The sequence below is a fragment of the Odocoileus virginianus genome, chromosome 33, assembly GCF_023699985.2.
Source record: "Odocoileus virginianus isolate 20LAN1187 ecotype Illinois chromosome 33, Ovbor_1.2, whole genome shotgun sequence".
Taxonomy (NCBI): Eukaryota; Metazoa; Chordata; class Mammalia; order Artiodactyla; family Cervidae; genus Odocoileus; species Odocoileus virginianus.
This window is the reverse complement of record NC_069706.1, coordinates 25,453,535-25,475,222: the sequence shown is the minus strand read 5'-3', so window position 1 is coordinate 25,475,222 and position 21,688 is coordinate 25,453,535. Positions and strand designations below refer to the sequence as shown.

At 45.1% G+C, this 21,688-nt stretch overlaps 1 protein-coding gene and 1 long non-coding RNA gene across 3 annotated transcripts; one reads left to right on the top strand and one right to left on the bottom strand.

Annotated features, from left to right (window-relative positions):
* Positions 1 to 62: 62 nt before the first annotated feature.
* Positions 63 to 16,989, bottom strand: LOC139032873 (uncharacterized). 2 transcript variants are annotated; one of them, XR_011485505.1, is made up of 4 exons: positions 16,937 to 16,989; positions 12,530 to 12,600; positions 730 to 995; positions 63 to 382 (listed from the first exon to the last, which is right to left on the bottom strand). It is a non-coding gene; the product is annotated as an uncharacterized lncRNA (long non-coding RNA). The 2 variants fall into 2 exon arrangements; XR_011485504.1 differs by having other exon boundaries at positions 16,817 to 16,970.
* A 25-nt stretch (positions 16,990 to 17,014) lies between these two features.
* SPN (sialophorin) lies at positions 17,015 to 20,727 on the top strand. The gene is made up of 2 exons (XM_020884620.2): positions 17,015 to 17,118; positions 17,490 to 20,727. Exon 2 carries the CDS (start codon positions 17,506 to 17,508, stop codon positions 18,934 to 18,936), a length of 1,431 nt encoding a protein of 476 aa, XP_020740279.2. The 5' UTR covers positions 17,015 to 17,118; positions 17,490 to 17,505; the 3' UTR covers positions 18,937 to 20,727.
* The last annotated feature ends 961 nt before the right edge of the window (positions 20,728 to 21,688 follow it).

Genomic DNA, 21,688 nt, shown 5'->3' with positions numbered 1-21,688 from the left:
GGCTTGTTACTGAACTCAGTTTTGGCTGCTCGTTGCTCAAGAGTCCAATACCAGACAAGTGCTACATAATGAAAGACAGCTTTATTGAGGAAGCCAGCAATCCTAGGGAGAAGGTGGACTCATATCCCAAAGAACCAACTCCCCATTCCCCAATTTTTTGCTTGGAGATTATATAAGGGAAAGAGGAAGGGGCTGCATGTTGAGGAGAGGGTTGCAGAGCCCACGATCAGCATATGGTCGTTCTTCTGATTGGTTGGCAGTGAGGTGACTGAAGTCAGCATCATCAACCTTCTGGTTCCAACCTGTCTGGGGTCTGCGTGCTTGTGGGCAATATACAGCGAACTTCTTCCACCTGGAGGGGATTTCTGCAAATAGAAAGTATCTGCAAAATAGATCAAAGTATTATCTGTAGCCCTTGATAAGAGAGGGAACTAAAGGTCCTTGACTTTGTTTAATGCCTAAACTACTATTATTTTGTCTTGTTTGACTATTTTCCTTTGCTTCTGCATTTTCTCATTTCTCTGATTAAATTTATTCTTCGGAACTCTGGGAAGACCTCGGAGGCTAACGTTTTTCTATAGTAAAGAGGCAGGCAGAGGATAGGCAGGAGGCAGGGAGCAATCCTAGGAAGGCCCCATAGGGTCCTGTTCTGTTACAGCAGGTTACCTGTGGCCCTACAGCCACCAGCTATTCTGAGATTTACAAGGAAGCAGGACATGTAACACCTACCTGAAGCCCACTGGAGGTTTGTCTTCTGATTGTTCTTGAGATTGCCTTGGTGGTGATAATAATGCTAAGTTGCTACAGTCGTGTCTGACTTTTTGTGACCCTATGGACTGTAGCCTGGCAGGCTCCTCTGTCCATGGGATTCTCCAGGCAAGAATGCTGGAGTAGGTTGCTAGCCCTCCTCCAGGGGATCTTCCTGACCCATGGATCGAAACTGTGTCTCTTGTATCTCCTGCATTGGCAGTAGGGTTCTTTACCACTCTCGCCACCTGAGAAGCAGGCATAATAATAATAGCCAACATTTATTAAGTACTAATACTGTGCATTTAGGCACTAGACTAAATTTCATATAAATTAGTCCTCATGATAACACAAGGGCAGGGTGTACAATTGCTCTCGTAAACTCATGTGTGCTCAGTCATGTATGACTCTTTGCAACCCTATGGACTGTAGCCCACCAGACTCCTCTGTCCATGGAATTTTCCAGGCAAGAATACTGGAGTGGGTTGCCATTCCATTCTCCAGTTGCTATCTGGGTGTAAACCCATCAGTAGCAGGAATGTGGGGCCTTCTGGAGTTTCCTGAAGGAGTAACCAGAGTGACTCCATGGGGGGTAATGGAGGGATTGCTTGGGCCAGTGGCTCTTTTTTTTTTTGTTTGGCTGCATCAGGTATTAGTTGTGCCACACAGGATCTTCCTTGCTTCATGAGGGATCTTTTGTTGTGTAGTGAGGACTCTAGTTGTGGTTCTCAGGCTTAGTTGCTCCAAGGCATGTGGGATTTTAGTTCCCCCACTAGGGATCAAACCAGTGTCCCTTCATTGCAAGGCAGATTCTTAAACATTGGACTACCAGGGAAGTCCCAAATTGTATTTAATTTTACTTATTGCAATTTAAATGGAATTTAAATTGCAGTGATTATTGTATGGGACAGCACAATTCCAGAGGCTTTAATATAGGGACTACTAATAGAGTTTTAGTAGTTTTAGGTATGATTAAAGGAAACTACAAAGAATGTTGAAGCCCCCAGAGGCTAACAATAAAGGGAAAATATTACTAATTCCAGGATTTAAGGGAAGAAATAGTGTCAGTGAACCCCAGTGAAAGCTGGAGACATATAGGAGGGAATCAAATTCTGATCATCAATTCCAGTGTGTGTGTGTGGCTTGGGGGAGTTCTGTGCCAGAAATGAGACAAAGGTCAAATATATATTTTTTATTTCGAACCACAATATAATAGGAGGTCACCTCACAGATGCTGTAGACATGAGCAGGGAGATAAAGTCGGAGGTGTGACCAGAGCGGGGCAGAAATGTCCTCTCTTCTCTTTCCCTCTGATCTCCAGCCTGTCCTACCTTTAGCTGAACCCAAGTGGGAGCCAGAGAGCAAAGGAGCCTCCAGGGTAGAAAGCAGGGCAGAGAAGGGATCTGGGGGGTGGAAAGCAGGTGACAAATCAGGCTAGGGTGACAGGCCCCAGAGCACCACTTCTGAACCCCAGGGTCGATGGAACTCTGAAAACCACTTCCTAGGTAGGATGTGTCAAACTGAACAAGTTCCTAGGGCAGAGGCAAGAGGGGACCCTTGGAAGTCTTATGGCTTCTGAGAGTTCTCTGCTGAGATTCTTAATGGCCAAGGCAGGAGAAGAAATTCAACTGTGCCAGGGCTTGACTTAAGCTGCATGATTTCAGTGACATCTTCTTGTTTAATCTTATAGCATTCTTGGAGAGACAAGCATTATCTTTGTTTAATCATTTACCATCTTCCCATTTGTCATTTATCATTTTACCATTCCCTTCAATTTAGAGCTGGGATGAGGGCAAGCAGTGGGTGACACCCGTTGGTGACATTTTCCTGACTGGAGGAAAGCTGCAGGGGTGTACTGAGGACTTCATTAATTATTCTGGGGCTGGAATGGATCCAAAAACATGCCTTAATGGCCAATACCTGGTCAGTCAGGTCCTCTAACTTCCAAAATCTGGTATTTAAATTCCTACCACCTCTGGCTTTGCAAAGCACACAGATCTTCACTGTCTCGGTGTGTAGGAATCCCATCAGACCTCGAAGCCCAAACTTGGACTCTCTGGCTTTTCTCAAAGCTCAGATGGAAACATCAAGGGCTTTAGAGCCCACCAGTTAAACACCAGTTATACTCTCTAAGGGTTTCCCCTTAGAGGGTGGTGCTCATGGTAAAGAACCTGCCTGCCAGTGCAGGTGGATATAAGATACACAGGTTTGATCCCTGGGTTGGGAAGATCCCTGGGAGGAGGGCATGGCAACCACTCCAGTATTCTTGCCTGGAGAATCCCCATGGACAGAGGAGCCTGGTGGGCTACAGTCCATAGGGTCGCAAAGAGCTGGACACGACTGAAGTGACTTAGCCTGCACGAATATATATACACATCTGAATCACTTTGCTGTATGCCTGAAACTAACATAACATTGTAAATCAACTATACATAAAGTCCAGAGGGTTGCACAGAGTCAGACACAACCAAAACGACTTAGCATGCTTGCACACAAACCCTTTAAACACTGTTTTTTTTTTTTTTTTTTTTCCTTTAAACACTCTTAATGATAGCCCCAGGTCAAAATTGGATAAAAGGAAGACTACAATGACAACTCTAAAGCAGTACTAAAGATCTAAGACCTAGTTTTGAATGCAGTACTAGGACCTAGTTGTGAATGCAGATTCTACCCCATACCAGCTGTGTGATCTTAGGTAAGTCACTTAACCTCTCTGAGCCACCGTGGCCCATTCTTCACTGGAATAACACCCATCTCACATGTCCTCATCTCTTCATCAACACTTACTCTTGAGCTGAGCTCATCTGGACAGATGGCTTTAAATACCAACCATATTCTGATGACCCCCAAATTCACACCTTCAGTGTGGGTGTCTTCTGAGACCTCCTTACTTGCTGGTAGGAGCTCATAGAGAATTGCTTACTTGGAACCTCCACTTGGGTGTCTAAGAGGCATATTGAATTTAGCATGTTCCCAGATGAATTCTTTATCTTCTCCCCCAAACCTGCTCCATCCCCAGTCTTTCCATATCAGAAAACCACAATTTGGTTCTTACAGTTAGTTGCAACAGAAATCTTGGTGTTGTCAGATCCCCTCTCTCACAACACCCCCCACCCCAAAATCTAATAGGCTAAGAAATTCCATTGGTTCTACCTCAGAAGATAGGCGACAGTTGATAACTGCCCTCCACATTGCCCATCATCCTGGTTCAGACTCCCTTATCTCTCACCTGACCCAGTACAGGAACTCCTGCCCTCAGGATCTGGCCCTATTTTCTCTTCAACCTCCTCTCCCACCCTCTCCCTGGCATGTGCTCTGCTTCAGACATGTTGGCTTCCTTGGGGTTCCCAGAACACACCAAGCAAGATCTGCTGATAGGGTCTTTGATTTGACTTTGTTCTCCATAATAGCAAACACTGTAGATTTGTCTAGACTCTGTCTCCCCTTGGGAGATGGTCACCTCCAGGACAGGTGGCTGGCACTTTCTTTGGTTCATGATTATAAATTAAGCCTAACTCATGGTTGCTTTCATGCTTAGTGGCTTCAGTCGTGTCCGACTCTTTGCAACCCCATGGACTGTAGCCCGCCAGACTTCTCTATGCATGGGATTCTCCAGGCAAGAATACTGGAGTGGGTCCCCATGCCCTCCTCCAGGGGATCTTCCCCACCCAGGGAACAAACCCACATCTCCTGCATCGTCTGCATTGTAGGCAGATTCTTTGCTGCTGAGTCACTGGGGAATTTACTGTAGCATTCAACAAATATTTATGAAATAAATGAACAAATTAAATAACATTGTGAGGTAGATTCTTTATTCTCATTTCAAAGGTCTAGAAAACTCAGACTCAAATGTGCCCAAGGGAATTCCCTGGTGGTCCAGTGGTTAGGACTCAGTGCTATAACTACGGGGGGCCAGGGTTCCATCTTTGGGGAACTAATCCTGCAAGCCGCGTGGCACAGCCATAAAAAGAAAAAAGAAAAGAAATGTGCCCACCTTCACACAGTTAATGTCAGGGAGTCAGGCCAGAATGTTTGCCTTCAAGGCCTAGACCCTTACTCACAACTGACATGTTGTTGGTTAATGTCATCCCTGACATTAACCAGCTTGAGGATATTCTCATGTGAAAAGTAATTTTATAAGTGAGTGCCAGGAAAACACCGGACTCTTCTGAGGAACTACTGTATTTCCTTCTCCTTGAATAGAAGAACTCATCCCTTTGGGGATCAGCCCCAGGAAGTTCATAGTCAAATGTGGAGTTCGTCACTCTACTTGCTCTTTCTTAGCTTTGGATTTTGTTTGTTTGGCTGCGTTGGGTCTTAATTGGGGTGTGTGGGCTCAGTTGCTCCTCGGCACGTGGGATCTTAGTTCCTTGACCAAGGATCAAACCCGAGTCCTCTGCATTGGAAGGTGGATTCTTAACCACTGGACCACCAGGGAAGTCCCTGCTTTTTCATTTTATTGGTAGTTTTCTTTGCTGTGCAGAAACTTTCTAGTCCCACTTGTTTACTTTTGTTTTTGGTATTAAGTTCAAAAAGTCATTGTCAAGACCAATGTCAAGGAGCTTATTGCCTATGTTATCTTCCAGGAGTTTTATGGTTTCAAGCCTCAATCCATTCTGAGATTTTTTTTGTGTATGATGTAAGATAAGTGTGAAGGTTAAGGCTTCCTTGGTGTCTCAGTGGTAAAGAATCCACCTGCCAATTCAGGAGATGCAGGTTCAATCCCTGTGTTGGGAAGATCCTCTGCAGAAGGAAATGGCAACCTACTCCAGTATTCTTGCCTGGAAAATCCCATGGAAAGAAGAGCCTGGTGAGCTACAGTCCATGGGGTCATAAAAGAGTCAGACATGACTTAGTCACTAAACAACAAAGACTAATTTTTTTACATGTGATTGTCCAGTTTTCCCAACACCATTAATTGAAGAAACTTTCCTTTCCTCATTGTATATTCTTAGGTTTGTTGTTGTAAATTAATTGATCATATTTTGTAGATTTATTTCTGTGCTCTCTATTCTGTTTCATTGATTTGTGTGTCTGTTTTTATGCCAGTGCCATATTGCTTTGATTATTGTAGCTTTGTAATATAGGTTGAAGTCAGGAGGTGTAATGCCTCCAGCTTTGTTCTTTCTCAAGACTGCATTGGCTCTTGAAGTCTTTTGTGATCCCTTGCAAATTTTAGAATCGTGTTCTATTTCTGTGAAAAATGCTACTGGAATTTTGATATGGATTGCATTTAGTCTAGATTATTTTTGGTGGTATGGACATTTTAACAATATTAATTCTTCTAATTCATGAACATGAAATATATTTTCATTTTTCTGTCTTTTTCAGTTTCTTTCATGAATGCCTTATAGTCTTCAGTGTACAGATCTTTTGCCTCCTTGGTTAAATCTATTCCTAGGTATTTCATTCTTTTTGATGCAATTATAAATGGGATTGTTTTCTTAATTCCTCTTTCTGATAGTCTGTTATTAGTATATGTAAACACAATTGATCTTTATGTACTGATTTTGTATTTTGCCATTTTTACCATCTAATAGGAAACCCATAAAAGGGGACTGAAGGGGACTCAGGACTCACTGACTGGGTTTTTATAAAGCCTCCAGGATGCTATGCTGTTCGTCTCCATTTTCTGCACCCATAACGTTGTCTGTCTAGGGCTGGTTCTTCTGAGTTGTAGGATGTGTTTTATTCACGTGGTAGGAAAGAAAAGTCATTTCTCCTCTTTTTTTGTTTGTTTGTTTGTTTTTGTTTTAGGCAAAGAGGAACTTTCAAACCTTATAAGCTTGCAACTCAGTGGCTAGAATGGGGTCACATTCTCTTTTCTGATCCAGTTGTGGGTGGAAGTAGTGGTGGTTACTTTAGATTCATCAGACTTTCTCCTGGAACTGAAAGAGGGGGTCAGTGTCCCTGATATGCAGAAAGGGTGGCCATCTGAATGAACTGGGGTTCTCTTAGGAAGGAGGAAGGCAGGATGGATGACGGAATTGGTTAATCTGGGTATTTTCTTTTCACATTTCAAGGGCTTTTTTTTTACCGTCTGGTATTTATTTTAAATATATTCATACTTTAGAGTGAACTAATAAAGCTAATCGGGGATTTAGGTACTGGAGTAGGGTTTCCCAACTTGAATTCAATTTTTCCTTTTTTTTTTTTTTTTTTTGAGAAAAAACTCCTGGATTAGCATCAGACTTTTCAGCAGAAAAATCAAGTATTCAGATAGTAGAAGAAGATCAGACAACACCCTCTAGATTCTAAAGAAAATGATTTTTAGCCAAGAATTCTGTATCAAGCAAGTATAAGAATAAATTAAAGACATATTAGGGTGTAAGATTATTTATAAAGTTTAACTTCTTATTAGGAAGGTCATTTTCTTAGGAAGTGACTTGAGAATGTGTTCCAACAAAAATGAGGGATAAATCATGAAAGAAGGATGTATGGTTCAGGTAACAGGGGATTCCACTTCAAGAGAAATAACCACCAGTCCCAGGATGAAGCTGTGTAGCCATGAGGAGAGGCAGGGGGACAGGTAGGCCACTCAGAGGAAGCAAATAGGAAAAGCAATTAGAAATTCTAGGAAAAAATAAAGAAGCATAATTAAGAGTGGGTTATCTTAGTAAATTATTAGACTGTGCACTGAATAATATTGGTATAATGTTTAAAGGAAAGAAAATGAATAGTGTTCCATTTTTAGACTCAAACCCTGGACCAGACATTGCTGATCCAGACTCTAGATCAGACAGTGCTGATCTTGAATTTCTGAGATAATTGAAATATTCTATTTCTGTGCTAACCAGTACGGTGAAGCCATTGGTCATGTGTTGTTTTTGAGAACTTGGAATGTGGCTGGCTAGTTGCAACCAAGGAAATGAATTTTAAATCTTTAAAACAATTTTTTTTTTTACATTGGTTTTTCCCAGTGGTCCAGTGGTTAAGAATCTGCCTGCCGATGCAGGAGACACATGTTCCATCCCTGGTCTGGGAGGACCCCACATGCCACGGGGCAGTTAAGCCTGTGCACCACAACTACTGAAGCCCAAGCTCCCTAGAGCCTGTGCTCTGCAAGAGAAGCCACCACAATGAGAAGGCCACACACTGCAACTAGAAAGTAGCCTCTGTTTGCCGCAACTAGAGAAAGCCCATTCTCAGCAGTGTCTTTGTTGTAGCCAAAATAAATTAATTAGCTAACAAATTTTAATTGAAGTATAGTTGATTTACAATATTGTGTTGGTTTCTGCCATACAACAACACATGCATGCTAAGTTGCTTCAGTCGTGTCTGACTCTTTGCAACCCTGTGGATTATAGCCCACCAGGCTCCTCTGTCCATGGGATTCTCCAGGCAGGAATACTTGAGTGGGTTGCCGTGCCTTCCTCCAGGGGATCTTCTCCACCCAGGGATTGAACCCACATCTCTATGTCTACTGCATTGGAAGACAGATTCTTTACCACTAGTGCCACCTGGGAAGCTATATGTATATATTCTTTTATCCTATATGTATAATATATAGAATAAAAATATGTATATTATATAATATATACTTTTTCAGATTCTTTTCCAGTATAGGTTATGATAAGATATTGAATATAGTTTCCCTGTGCTATAAATAGGTCTTTGTTATTTATCTATTGTATATATATATATATATAGTGATGTGTATCTGTTAATCCCAAATTCCTAATTTATCCCTCCCCTATCCCTTTCACCTTTGATAACCATAAGATTGTTTTCTATGACTGAGTTTTATAAATAAGTTCATTTGTATCATTTTTTTTAGATTCCACATATAAGTGATATCATATGATATTTGTCTTTCTCTGACTTATTTCCCTTAGTGTGATAATCCCTAGGGGTCCGTCCATGTTACTGCAAATGCATTATTTCATTCTTTTTATGACTGAGTAGTACTCCATTGTGTGTGTGTGTGTGTGTGTGTGTGTGTGTGTATGTGTGTGTGTATAAAAGCCACATCTTTCTCTCCATTGAATTTTAAATCTTAATGAATTTTAATTAATTTAAATTAAAATAGTCCCACTTGGCTAGTTGGTATTGTATTGGACAGTACAGCTCTAGACAATGCAAAGAAGAGAATGCAAGTATTAGCTACTTTAAGCATTATAAAACTAAATGTACACATATCAGAAACTAGGCAGAAGAGAGATCAGGAAAGTGACAGTCAAGAATTTGCTATATAAGAGGGAACTCCCTGGTGGTCCAGTGGTTAGGAGACTGCACTTCTACTGCATGGGGTTCAGTTCCTGGTTGGGGAACTAAGATTCCTGCATGCTGCATGGTGCAGCCAAAAATAAATAAATAAATAAAAGTTTCCAGCCACTGACATTAGAAAAAAAAAAAAAATTAAAAAAAAAAAAAGGATTTCCCTGGTAGTCCAGTGGCTAATACTCCATGCCCGCAAAGCAGGAGGCTCAGATTCGATCCCTAGTCAGGTAACTAGATCCCACATGCTGCAGAAAGACCTGGCATGACCAAATAAGTAAATAAATAAATAAATATTTTTCTAAAAAAGGATTTATAATTGCCAACATTTACATGGAACTTATGATCTATTAAAAATGAGGCAACAGGCCTCAAATGGAGTCCACTTGTGTTAAGCCAAGTCACTCAAACCAAAATTTAATACCTAACCTGATTACAGTTTCAGCTGTTCCCAGGCATGAAAGTTTAAATGAACCAATCTGGAACTTCTTCATCAACACTAGTGAGGTAATTTCCTTGATAAGACTTCTATGTTTCCTGACCCCTGCCCGTAAGGAAATAATCTAAGGACTAAAATAATCCTTCTCTTTCTTTGGCTAATCGCCTCCGCACCCTGTCCAACTTAGGCCTATAAAAGCCTTCCATTTGCACAGCCCTTCAGAGCTCCTTTCTCCTGGCTAGGTGAGATGCTGCTGGACTCACAGGTTGTTTAGCATAAAGCCAGTTAGGTCCTCAGTTGAGCTGTACTCTTGAACAGGTTGATGGCACAGCTACCCCGGCTCAGCTCACGGAATCCTTAGGACGAGGCTAACCCTTCTCACAGCTGAGTAGCCTGAGGCCCCGGAAGGTGACCTCTGTTGCCCAGGGTCACACACCCTGTCAGCGGCTGAGTCTGGGGGTCTGGCCCTAGGAAGTCTGGCCTCAGAGTTCTCTCCAGCCATCATCTTGCCACACATGACAGCTGACACCAAAAATGACCATGAGCTACTAAATTTACAGCAACAAAAACAACTGCAGTTAAAGTTACAGAGGGCCTAAAAAAGAGGGATGGCGCTGACCTGGGAAGTGGGACGGGGCCAGTGAGTCAAATACTTTTCTGTTGGAGCTGGGAGCCAGTGGATTAATGGCAGGCAGGAAGAATACTTCTAGAAACAGCAGAATTAACATGTTGTTGAGGAATAGAGCCACCAGAAGAATTGAGACTAGATTAAATTAAAGAGATTAAAGAATGGTTCCTTTCCAGGGCTAGGACTTGGGAGGGAAAGGGGAGGAGTATTACCCTCCATGATAAACACTCTGTGCTTATAATATGTGTTACTTTGATAAAAAATGAGAAACCATTATGTTCAATGATAAATTAGTAGTACATAAACACCCCTCTGACCAGATAGAAAGTCCCTGGGAGGGAGCGGGTGGCAGGGAGGGAAGGGCCACCTGACTTGTCAGCCCTGTTCCTGGAGAGGGCTGTGGGTGGGAGGAAAGGGCCCAGGCTTTGGAGGATTAGATGGGACATCACAACACAGCTCGAACACATCAGTTATTGTTTGCTAGGTTCTCACTAAGGGACTGCCCTGCCCCCTACACTATCTGATTTAATTCTCCTATGAACTTTGGAAAATAGTGTATGTGTATATGTATATATTGGTCGTGCCACACAGCATGAGGGAATCTTAGCTCCCTGACCAGGGATCAAACTCGTGTCCCTTGCACTGCGACGTAGGTTCTTAACCACTGGACCACCAGGGAAGTCCCTGAAGTGCAGAGTCTTAACCACTGGACCACCAGAGAAGTCCCTCAAAATAGTATTATTGTCCCTATTTATAGATGAAGAAACTGAGACAGAGAGATTACGCAGCTGACCCCAGGCCATGCAGACAGTAAGTGACGCAGTTCAGGTGCCTGTGATCCCTCATCTGAGGCTTCCTTGGCCTCGGGCTTAGGGGCAGGGAGGAGCAGGCTCCCGTCCACTTGGATGTCTGCCTGGAAACAGCCCCTCAGAGACCTGCAGGAGATCAGAGCTGAAAGCCCAACCCCTGGTGAGGGCAGAAATGTTATCTTCATAGAACACGAGTCGCTTGCCCCACTCTTGCACCTGCAGACCTCTGGTGACCTCACGGAGGTCTGTGGGCTGGGTGGAGCCTTCACATTACTGGCACACCCAGTGCTCGCAGTTTCACCCTCGCTGGTCCCTTTGAGGCGTCCTTGCTTCAATGGCACAGTTCTTCACCCTTCTTCCTTCTCTCAGCTACAGAACTCCTTGTCAGCCAGTAAACATCACTGAGCACCTACTGTTTACCAAGCAAGTCAATGAGGGCTTCCCTGGTGATCTGGTGGTTAAGAATCCGCCTTGCAATGCAAGGAACACCAGTTTGATCCCTGGTTCAGGAAGATGCCACAGACCGTGGGCAACTGAGCCCATGCACCACAACTCATGAGCCAGCACTCTGGAGCCCGTGAGCTGCAAGTACTGAGCCCACAAGCCACAGTTAGTAAAGCCAGCGTGCCCTAGAGCCTGTGCTTTGAAACAAGAGAGCACCGCAATGAGAAACTTGCGCACCACAACTAGAGAGTAGCCCCTGTTCGCCAAAACTAGAGAAAGCCCATGTGCATCAACAAAGTCCCAGTGAGACCAAAAATAAATAAATAAAATATTAAAAAAAAAAAACCAAAGTAAATAAAAAGTGCCATAGAAAGCAGGGGTATGGGCTGGGACATGCAGGCTGGGGTGCGGGGAGAACAGTTTTAGCCCCCTCCCCCTGCACAATACAGTACAGTAGCCGGGCAAAGACATACTGAGAAGGTGACATTTGACCCATTTACATAACAGGGAAGAGCCTTCTAGGCAGGTTCACAAATGGCACAGAGGCCTCCAGGCTCAGTTCTCCAGGGACAGCTTGGAGCCCTGGGTGGCAGGAGCAGAGGGAATGAGGGCAGGAAGGGAGAGAGGGTCAGATTGAGTGTGCCTTGTTGTCCACTTTGAGGACTTGGGCTTTTGCTGTGGGTGACTATCACAGCATTTAGGGTGGGGGATGGGTGAGATCAGATGTTTGACCCAGGTCCCTCTGGCTGCTCCTTGGCTAAGAGCCCAAAGGAGGTGATGAAAGACAAGGGTGGCAGCAGGGAGACAACAGTGAAGGTGGGGGAAGAGAAATCAGATTCTAGGTCTTTCTATTTTATCTTTTTGTGTGTGTGTGTCAGGGGAGGCATGCCATGGGGCTTGCAGGATCTTAGTTCCCTGACCCGGGATCAAACCCGTGTCCTTGGCAGTGAAAGCCTAGAGTCTTAACCACTGGACCACCAAGGAATTTCCAGTATGCTCTTTTATTTTGAAATTTTTCAAGTAAGAAAAGTCCCGAGAATAATACAGTGAACACCTGCAGATCTTTCACATGTCTTCACCACTTAAAAAAAAAAAGTCCCTTTATTAGATGCTTGAGCATGTAATGGGCTTCCCTGGTGGCTCGGAGGTAAAGAATTTGCCTGCAATGCAGGAGACGCAGGTTTGATCCCTGTTTCGGGAAGATATCCTGGAGAAGAAAATGACAACCCACTTCAGTATTCTTACCTGCAAAATCCCATGGACAGAGGAACTTGGTGGACTACAGTCCACGGGGTGGCAGAGACACAACTCAGTGACTAAACGACAAATAGAAGAATGATGGAATTACATTTTCAGTATGGTATCTGGATACATCTTAAAAACTCAGAAGCTCTGAGTCCTCTTTGCTCCTGACTTAGGGAAAACATAATGACGCCATTCACCTTTTTTGTTAATGACTGCTAACTAGAAACCTTTTTTTTCCCTTTTCTTTTATGGGCACCTGCGAAGAGATTTGCAAGATAGGCGTTTCTGCTTTCTCGTTTTGAAGTGGAGTTCTCAAATATCAGGCCAGGTGCTAAACATATAGAGGGAAATAGTGGCTCAGGAAAACGTTAAGATATATTCAATAACTGGTTTGTTATGAAAGTTTATAATGCAGGAACAGCGAGATGGAAGAGAGGAAAAGGGCAAGGTCTGGGGCAAGGTCTCGCCCCATCTCTGTATGTTCATCAACCTGGAAGCCCCCCTCACTTCATATTATTTTTCTATATTTGCTTTACTTTTATCTTCCAAATTTTTAAATTTTCTATTGTTTTCATTGTGTGTGTGAAACTATTGAATTGGAACTTGCTGGATTATGCACCATGATTCCTACATTCTTTAAACATGTTATTTCCTTCAAACTAGAAATATAGCCATAATATGCTTATCAAATTCAAGGAAATTAATATTAACTCAACAGTATTATCTATTCCACAGTCTAATCAAATTTTGCCAGTTATCCCCTGGTGTCCTTTACAGCATCTTTTTTTTTCCAGTTGACGATCCCATATTGCATTTAGTCCTCAAGCCTCTTTACTCTTTTAAGTTCTGAAAGAGTGTCTCAGGCTTTCTTTGTTCTTCCTGCCACTGACATTTTTGAAGAGTAAGGGCCAGTTGCTTTTGTAAAGTGCCCTTCAATTTGGATCTGCCAGATATTTCTCAATGATTAGAGTCAGGTTTTGCATTTGTTTGCTAGGACAGAAGTGATCCTTTTCAGCGCATCATATCTGGAGCCTCTTGTTGGGTTTGTCCCATCACTGGTCATGTGAACTTTGATCGCTCTGGTTCAAGATCGTGTCTGTTAGTTTTCTCCGCTGTAAAGTTGCTACTTTCCTTAATGAATACATAGCTTGTGGACTATAAATGCATAGCTTTAACACTATAAAAATATCCTAAAAAAAAAAATATCCTATGTGCATGCCACACCTCCCTGCTCCAATTTCACCCAATGGTTTTAAACATTCATTCTTATCTGAATCCATTATTATTATATTGGTTCTAAATTGGTCTTTTTTAATCTTTATTATTATGTTGGTTTTAAATTGGTCTTTTTTAATCTTTATTATCATTATTTTTAATATCTATTTATTTGGCCACACCAGGTCTTAGTTGTGGGAAGCGGAATTTTTTTTTAGTTACAATATGCAAATTCTTAATTGTGCCATGTGGTATCTTAGTTCCCTCACCTGGAGTTGAACCCATGCCCCCTGCAGTGGGAGCTGGGAGTCTTAACCACTGGATCGCCAAAGACCCTCTTGTCTTTTTGATAGTAGTCATTCTGACAGGTGCAAGGTGATAATCTCATTGCGGTTTTGATTTGCATTTCCTTGATGATTAGTGATATTGAACATCTTTTCATGTGTCTGTTGCCCATCTGTGTGTCTTCTTTGAAAAAATGCCTATTTGAGTCCTCTGCCCATTTCTATTCTTTTTAATTTTTCTTTTTCCTCTGCCCATTTTTAAATCAGATTTTTTTGTTGTTGTTATTGAGTTGCACGGGTTCCTTATGTATTTTGGATATTAACTCCTTATCAGATACATGATTTGCAAATATTTTCTCCTATTCTGTTGGTTGTCTTTTCATTTTGTTGATGGTTTCCTTTGTGGAGAAGCTTTCTAGTTTGATATAGTCCCATTTATTTTTGCTTCTGATGTCAAATCTAAAAAGTCATTGTCAACACCAATGTCAAGGAGATTATCATCTATATTTTCTTCTAGGAGTTTTATGGTTTCGAGTCTTACATTCAAGTTTTTAAATTATTTTGAGTTTACTTTTGCATATGGTATGAGAAAGTAGTACAGTTTGTTTCTTTTGAAAGTAGTATAGTTTTCCCAACACCATTTAATGAGGAGGCTGTCTTTTCCCTATAGCATATTCTTGACTCATTTGTCATAGGTTAATTGACAGATTAATTAATTGATATATTAATTAATCAATTAAGTGTGAGTTTGTTTCTGGGTTCTCTATTGTGTTTCATTGATCTATGTGTCTGTTTTTATGCCAGTGCCATACTGTTTTGATTACTATTTGATTATTATTTGTTTTGATTAGCATGAGATGTAGCTTGAAATCAGGGAACAAGATAGTTCTTTGGGTTCATCTTATACTTTCCAGGCTCCAGTCTTGGGGTCAGCCATTTTCCAAGGAGCCTGGTGGAAGATGCAATCCACTGCAGCCCAGGGCATACTTGCACACTCTTGCTATGCATGCATATGTCCATGCATGCTCAGTCTCTAAGTTGTGTCCACCTCTTTGTGACCCTATGGCCTGTAGCCCACCAGGCTCTTCTGTCCATGGAATTCTTCAGGCAAGAATACTGGAGGGGGTTGCCATTTCCTTCTCCAGGGGATCTTCCTGACCCAGGGATCGAACCCTCATCTCCTGTATTGGCAGGTACATTCTTTTATCATTGAGCCACCTGTGAAGCCCACACTCTTGCTGATATGCCAACAATACATGGTCCTGGCCGTTCTGTGTCCAGGCAGTTTCTCAAGGTTGTGTTGACAGTGAGTAACGCTGAGGGATGAAGTAATGTCTCCCTTCAGGACAAGGGCAAGTTTGCTTACCACCTACTCAAAAAGAAGGAAATTCTCCAAGCTCAGAGTTCCTCAGCTGTGGGGCAAGCCTCTCCGTGTTCACCCCTGTGCGAATCGGGGAGTAAGCGGAACTGAAGCAGACAGTGCACCTGCTGTTTGATGAGTGATGAGTGGTGGGTTTCTGTGTCTCTGACTCAGGAGTCTCATGTCTTTGTCAGACTAACTCGTTAGCTTGTGAGTTGGGTACAATCCCAGCCCCTGATATTGGCCTGTTTCAGTCACATGTCATGTACATATATTATTACTTGTGCAACATAAAAATTCCTGACGGAGGAAATGGCAACCCACTCCAGTATTCTTGCCTGGGAAATCCCATGGACAGAGGAGTCTCTCGGGCTACAGTCCATGTGGTCATAAAGAGTTGGACATGACCGAGTGACTGAGCACAACATATCAGTTTTGATTTTTTTTTTAAAAGAAAGGCAAAAAAAGAAAAAAAAATCATACATATACCAAAAGTCAAAGCTTACAAATTAAAGGAACATGAGAAAACAGCAACCACCCAAAGAAGAAAATAGAGAACTCTGCTCATTCCTACCCAACAAAATTTGTTAATCCCTCTGTAGATATCTTTTCAGTGTCTTCCATGTAGGTACCCACATTTTTATTAGTCTTCTGCAAAAATATCATACCATAAAGGGAGGGGGCTCAAGAGTGAGGGGATATATATATACTTAGAGCTGATTCATGTTGTACAGCAGAATCCAACGTGACACTGTAAAGCAATTATCCTCCAATTAAAATGAAAACAGGAAGGGGAGCTTCCCTCATGGCTGCCAATGCAGGAGGCACAGGTTTGATCCCTGATCTGGGAAGATCCCACATGCTGTGGAGCAACTAAAGCCCATACCCCACAACTATTGAGCCTGTGCTCTAGAGCCCCGGAGGTGCAGCTACTGGGCCCACGTGTAGCAACTACTAAAGCCCGCGTGCCCTAGAGCCCGTGCTCCGCAACAAGAGAAGCCACCGAAAGCCTGTGCAGCAACGAAGACCCAGCACAGCCAAAAGTGAGTAAATAAATATAAATTTTTAAAAATTAAAAAGATAAGATCATAGCATATTCAGTGCTTAATAACCACTTTGATTTAGTCAGGCAGTCCATGCCTGGGGCTGTTGCGGTGACCACCCCCAGCTTCTTGAGAAGTCCAGAGCCCACCAGGAATTTCACGCAGCTTGCAAAGGCTCTCACTGGCCCCCAGCCAAAGTCGAGGTCTTCCTCTTACCCTGGTATTTCCTGGGAGCTCCTGGGGCAGAAGAAGTGCTAGCCTTGGGGGCACACCACAGCTTGGGGACCACAAAGGCAAAGGAAACCGCCTTCCCCTCCCATCTCCTCCTCCACACCCCTTGGTTTTCAAGCACCCATCTCCACTAGCCCTGCTCTGACCCCTATACCTGTTCCAGAGTCACCAGCTTGCCATCCCATTTTCCAGCGAAGATCCAGGAATCCCCATTCCAGAACCCACCCACCATCCCCACCTGCTGCAGCTGAGACCCCAGAGCCCCTGTCATCACCTGGATGCCTCTCTCATCACACGGCAATGTAGGAGTGGGGCGGGTGGGACAGGATGCTGGGGGGTGGGTGGAGCCAGGGCCACTTCCTTTCCTCTTGGGGCCCCCGACCGCCAGTCTTGCCCCAGCTTCAGGAGGAGTTGGAGCAGCGTGGTTGCAGCCCTGTGCCCTTTTCAAGTGAGCTGGTAAGTGGTGGGACGTGGTGGGGCAGGGGCCTCAGTGGACCTGGGAATGTGCCTCTGGTTTGAGAAGACCTTGCCAGATGATGGGAAAAAAGGGCGAGGAGCTATCAGAGCTGCGTGGGGTCAGGGCAGGGCAGGTCGGGGGGCAATGGCTAGAGCGCACTGAGGGGTCCTGTGGGGTAGAGTTGATGGGGGTGCTGCCAGCATCTTGTGATTTCTGCCACTAGTGAAAGCAAGGGTGGAAAAGGCCGTTGAACCGCAGAGCTCGGCCCGGCAGTTGGCAGGGAAGTGGGCAGGAGGGGGGGAGCCTGGCTTAGTCCTCCCCCCACCCCCAGATCCTATGTGTTCTACTTCTCCAAATTCCCCACCCTCAGGTTCCAACTCCTGCTCATGCCCGTTGCTTTGAAAATGATCCTGCTTCTCTTCCTCTTCGGGAGCATGGAGGCAAAAAATGTGACTGAAGCATCTCCAAACAGCACTCCTTTGTGGACATCTGAAACCACAACACGCTCTCTTTCTTCGGTCTCTGGGATCCCAACTTTCAACTCAATGACAACCAGTCTTACAACAAACAAGTTCCCTGAGATGGGTGATAACCCTGGGACCCAGACTTTCCTGCTTTTCTCAATTCCCGATACAGCCAATGTGGTGTCCTCTCCTGAAACTTCCCCTGCTGCCAGCAGGGGCAGTCCTGTATCTGAGTCAACAATCTCCCAGGAAGATTCAACCAAGAAGTCAACAATGCCCATGAAAATCCCTGATGGCCCCAGCATACCTGGTGTCTCAGTAACGAAAACTATAGGATTCCCCACTATGACTGGTAAAACCATGGCAACTAGCCCTCTGGAGACCACCAATGGGACCAGTGAAACCCCTGTCACTATGGCAACTAGCCCTCTGGAGACCACCAATGGGACCAGTGGAACCCCTGTCACCATGGCAACTAGCCCTCTGGAGACCACCAATGGGACCAGTGGAACCCCTGTCGCCATGGCAACTAGCCCTCTGGAGACCTCCAGTGGGACCAGCAAACTCCTATTAACTATGGCAACTAGCTCTCTGGAGATCTCTGGTGGGACCAGTAGATCTCCTGTCACCATGGCAACAAGCTCTCTGGAGACCTCCAGTGGAACCAGTGAACCCCTTGTCACCACAGCAACTAACTCTCTGAAGACCATCAATATGACCAGTGGATCCCCCGTCATCATGAAAACTAGCTCTCCTGAGATCTCCAAGAGGATCAGTGGACTCTTGGTCACCACGCCAGCTACCTCTTTGAAGACTCCCATGGGGACCAGTGGCTCCTCTAGCCCTGGAGTAACACCATCCGGCCCAAATACCTCCACAAACAAACTCATTCCAGCTCAGGGGGCAAAAGGCACCCTGCTGGTGGCTGTGCTTGTGGCCCTGCTGGTGGTCGTTGTCCTCGGGGCATTGATCCTGTTGTGGCGCCGGCGGCAGAAGCGGAAGACAGGAGTCCTGACACTAAACAGGAGTGGAAAACGCAACGGGGTGGTAGATGCCTGGGCTGGGGTCGCCCGGGTGTCTGATGAGGAGGCCATGACAGCAACAGAGGGAGCGTCTGGAGGTAACAGTGACCCTGATGGCCCCCACAGGGAGGGGTCTGGCCAGCGACCCACACTCACCACTTTCTTTGGTAGACAGAAGTCTCGCCAGGGCTCCGTGGCACTGGAGGAGCGAAAGGCAGGGCCAGCCTCCAGCTTAAAGGCGGAAGAGGAGCCGCTGGTGGGCAACAAGGATGAGGGTGCAGAAGCCCCTACTTCTAATGGGCCAGAAGTGAAAGAGGTGAAGACCCCTTAATGCTCGAGAATCGCAAGACTGGAATTCAGAACCATTCCCACTTTCATCACCTTCCCTCCCATCATCACCAAGAGGTTGACATCCAACTTCTTCATCCATCACCAGCATTTCCACCCAGCACCCTTTGGATTTCAATGCAGCACCTTCACCCTGTCTTCATTCAGCTTCTTAACCCTGGCTCTTCTAGCCAGCATCCGCACCCAGCATCCACCCCCAGCACCGAGACCCAGGGCCTACACCCACTGAACACTTGCAAAACTTCCTCATCAACCCCTACTTCTCCCCATCACATTTTCTCCACATTTTGGTCCTTGAAACCAGCCGCTGAGTCTCCGGAGATGCCAAACTCCCTGGACTGATGATTTCTCAGCAGATACCAGAGTCTGGGAAGGAGTTGGCAACCCAGCAAGCTCCCACTTCAGAATTACTCTGGAAAGTACATTTGGCCCCATGGATTAGGACGTTTGTCCCGGATTAGCCCATGAACTGCCCGTAACTCTGGGTGCCCGTGGTCTGTGCCGGGCCGGCCTGGAGCATGGGCTGGGTGGTGTCACCCTGGGGTGCTTTCAATGTGTCTGTGATGGCCCCAGGCCCCTAGACTGGCCCACGGTCCCAGCTGCCACACTCCCCCCACCTCTGGATGGAGGCGGCCAGAGGCTTCAGTTGTTTCTCCTCCCAAGAGCAGAGGTGAGAAGTTTCTGGGCAGGTGTAGTTCTTAGAAGTCTTGGTGTCTGCGTGGGTCCACTCATGCGTGTGGTTTGTGTGCAGGAGGCGAGGACTTGGTGAAGTTTGTGAAGGACAGTGGGGGGTAGTACAGACAGTGTGAGGGAGGTGGCAGGGAGGGGACAGGAAGGGCTGGGGAGATGCCACCCTGAGGAGGTGCTGAGAACATAGGCGCCCTTGTCTTTGCTCAGATGGGGTGGAGGTGGAAGATTTAATTCTGTCTGTGGCCTGGCTTGAGAGAAAGACTGCATGTGTGACTGAGCATGGTTCTTCAACTCAGCCACAGAGTACCCCGTAACCCCCACCCCTACCCCCTCTTCTCCTCCCCCACCCTTCCAGCCACACTCTCCTCCACTTCCCACCCCCCGATTCTTTCATCCATCATCCCCTCCCCTACCCCCACTACCCCGCCAACGGTCACACTGAGTCCCAGGACTTGCTGATACTGTTACCCGTTTAATGTGTTTGTATGTTCTATTCCTCAAAGGGGGGGTCAGTGAGAGAGGGAGCTGTGACAAGTCCCAGAACCAGGAGCATCCCTGTGGCTCTGGGATGGAGAAAAGGGGACAAGACCCAGCTGCACCATCTCTGAGACCAGCTCAGGCTAGTGCCCTCAGCACCACGTGGACCCGGAGGCCGTTGGTATTTCCCCAGGGCAAAGAGGAAATTTGCAAAGAGGAAGTTGTTGAGTTAAGAGGAGCAGTGACCAAGAGCAGACGTACTGACCTATAAAAGGAGAGGGCGAGGGACACCATGGTGGTGTGACTGCCAGGTGGTTTGGATCAGAGGGGATGTGGGAGAGGGGGAAAAGGCTGGGTCAGTCAGTTCATGGGAGGGTGGGGGAGAGATGGGGAGAGAAATGGCGGAAAGTGGCCAGGGACCCACCCAGAATTGTGCCACCCACGCCCGGGCAAGCAGGGGTGGAAATCTAGTCTTCCCCACACATGTCTGGGTGCCTTTTTTTTTTTTTGGCCATGCCGTGCAAGCAGGAGGAATCTTAGTTCCCCAGCCAGATATGGAACCTGCACCTTTTATCTAAATAAAAATAATAATAAAATATTGAAAATACTCATTTTGTGCTGATGGTGAAATAACATTTTTCCTCTTTTGCAAAATTGCCAGCACTTTCTAGTATCTTAAATAATAGAACTCTCTCACACACCCAACCATATATGGTATCTTATTCTTCATCCTATATTTTAAAATGCGTGTTCCTATTTTATTTTCAAAAGCACACATTATAATCAGTTACAAATACAGCTTTGTCCAGTGCAAATTCCAGGTGGAAGAGGATTTTGGTCTTGAAAAATCTACTTGTGTAATTCACTTCTGCAGACAGGAAAAGAGTCTCAAATGCTCGAAGGATATCTCATTTCTAAAAGTGGATATTTACACTTCATTTTCCTCTGCATCCATAAGTCTGCTCCTATTCTGGGAAGTTTTGGGGTCCAACCATTAGCCATCAGAAAACTCAGGCTATTCTGCAGATCATCTATGTATCCCCAGCAACAAACTGCCAGTGGATGTCTTCAGGACAGCTAGCCAGACCATGGCCAGACCTGGGGTGCTTAGCAAACCTGCCTACCCAGCTTATGTCTTCAGGACAGCTAGCCAGACCATAGCCCAGATCCCCAGTGCTGCCAACCATGGAGAGGGCCACATACTCACTCCTGCATTTGCTCATGCTCTGCCTGAAGCCTGCCCACTCCCCATCTTGCCCACCCCACACACATCTTGACTTCCCTCCAACCTCCTCTTAACCATCAAGATGTTGCTCAAATGTCACTGCCTTTGCGAAGCCGCCCTAGCTGCCTCCATGCCCAGGAGTGGAGTTTCGGCTCCACTCCTACAGTCCTTATGTGACAGTAAGAACAACTGGGCTGTCTCATGTGAAGGTGTCCCCCGTTCCTGTCGTCTTTATGACTCCAGATTCCGGAGCCTGGCATGCTTACCTAATATGTGTTTACTGAATGAAAGAATAAATGAATGAAAGAATGAGCAAACAATGTTTTTCACGTAAGCCATGGCA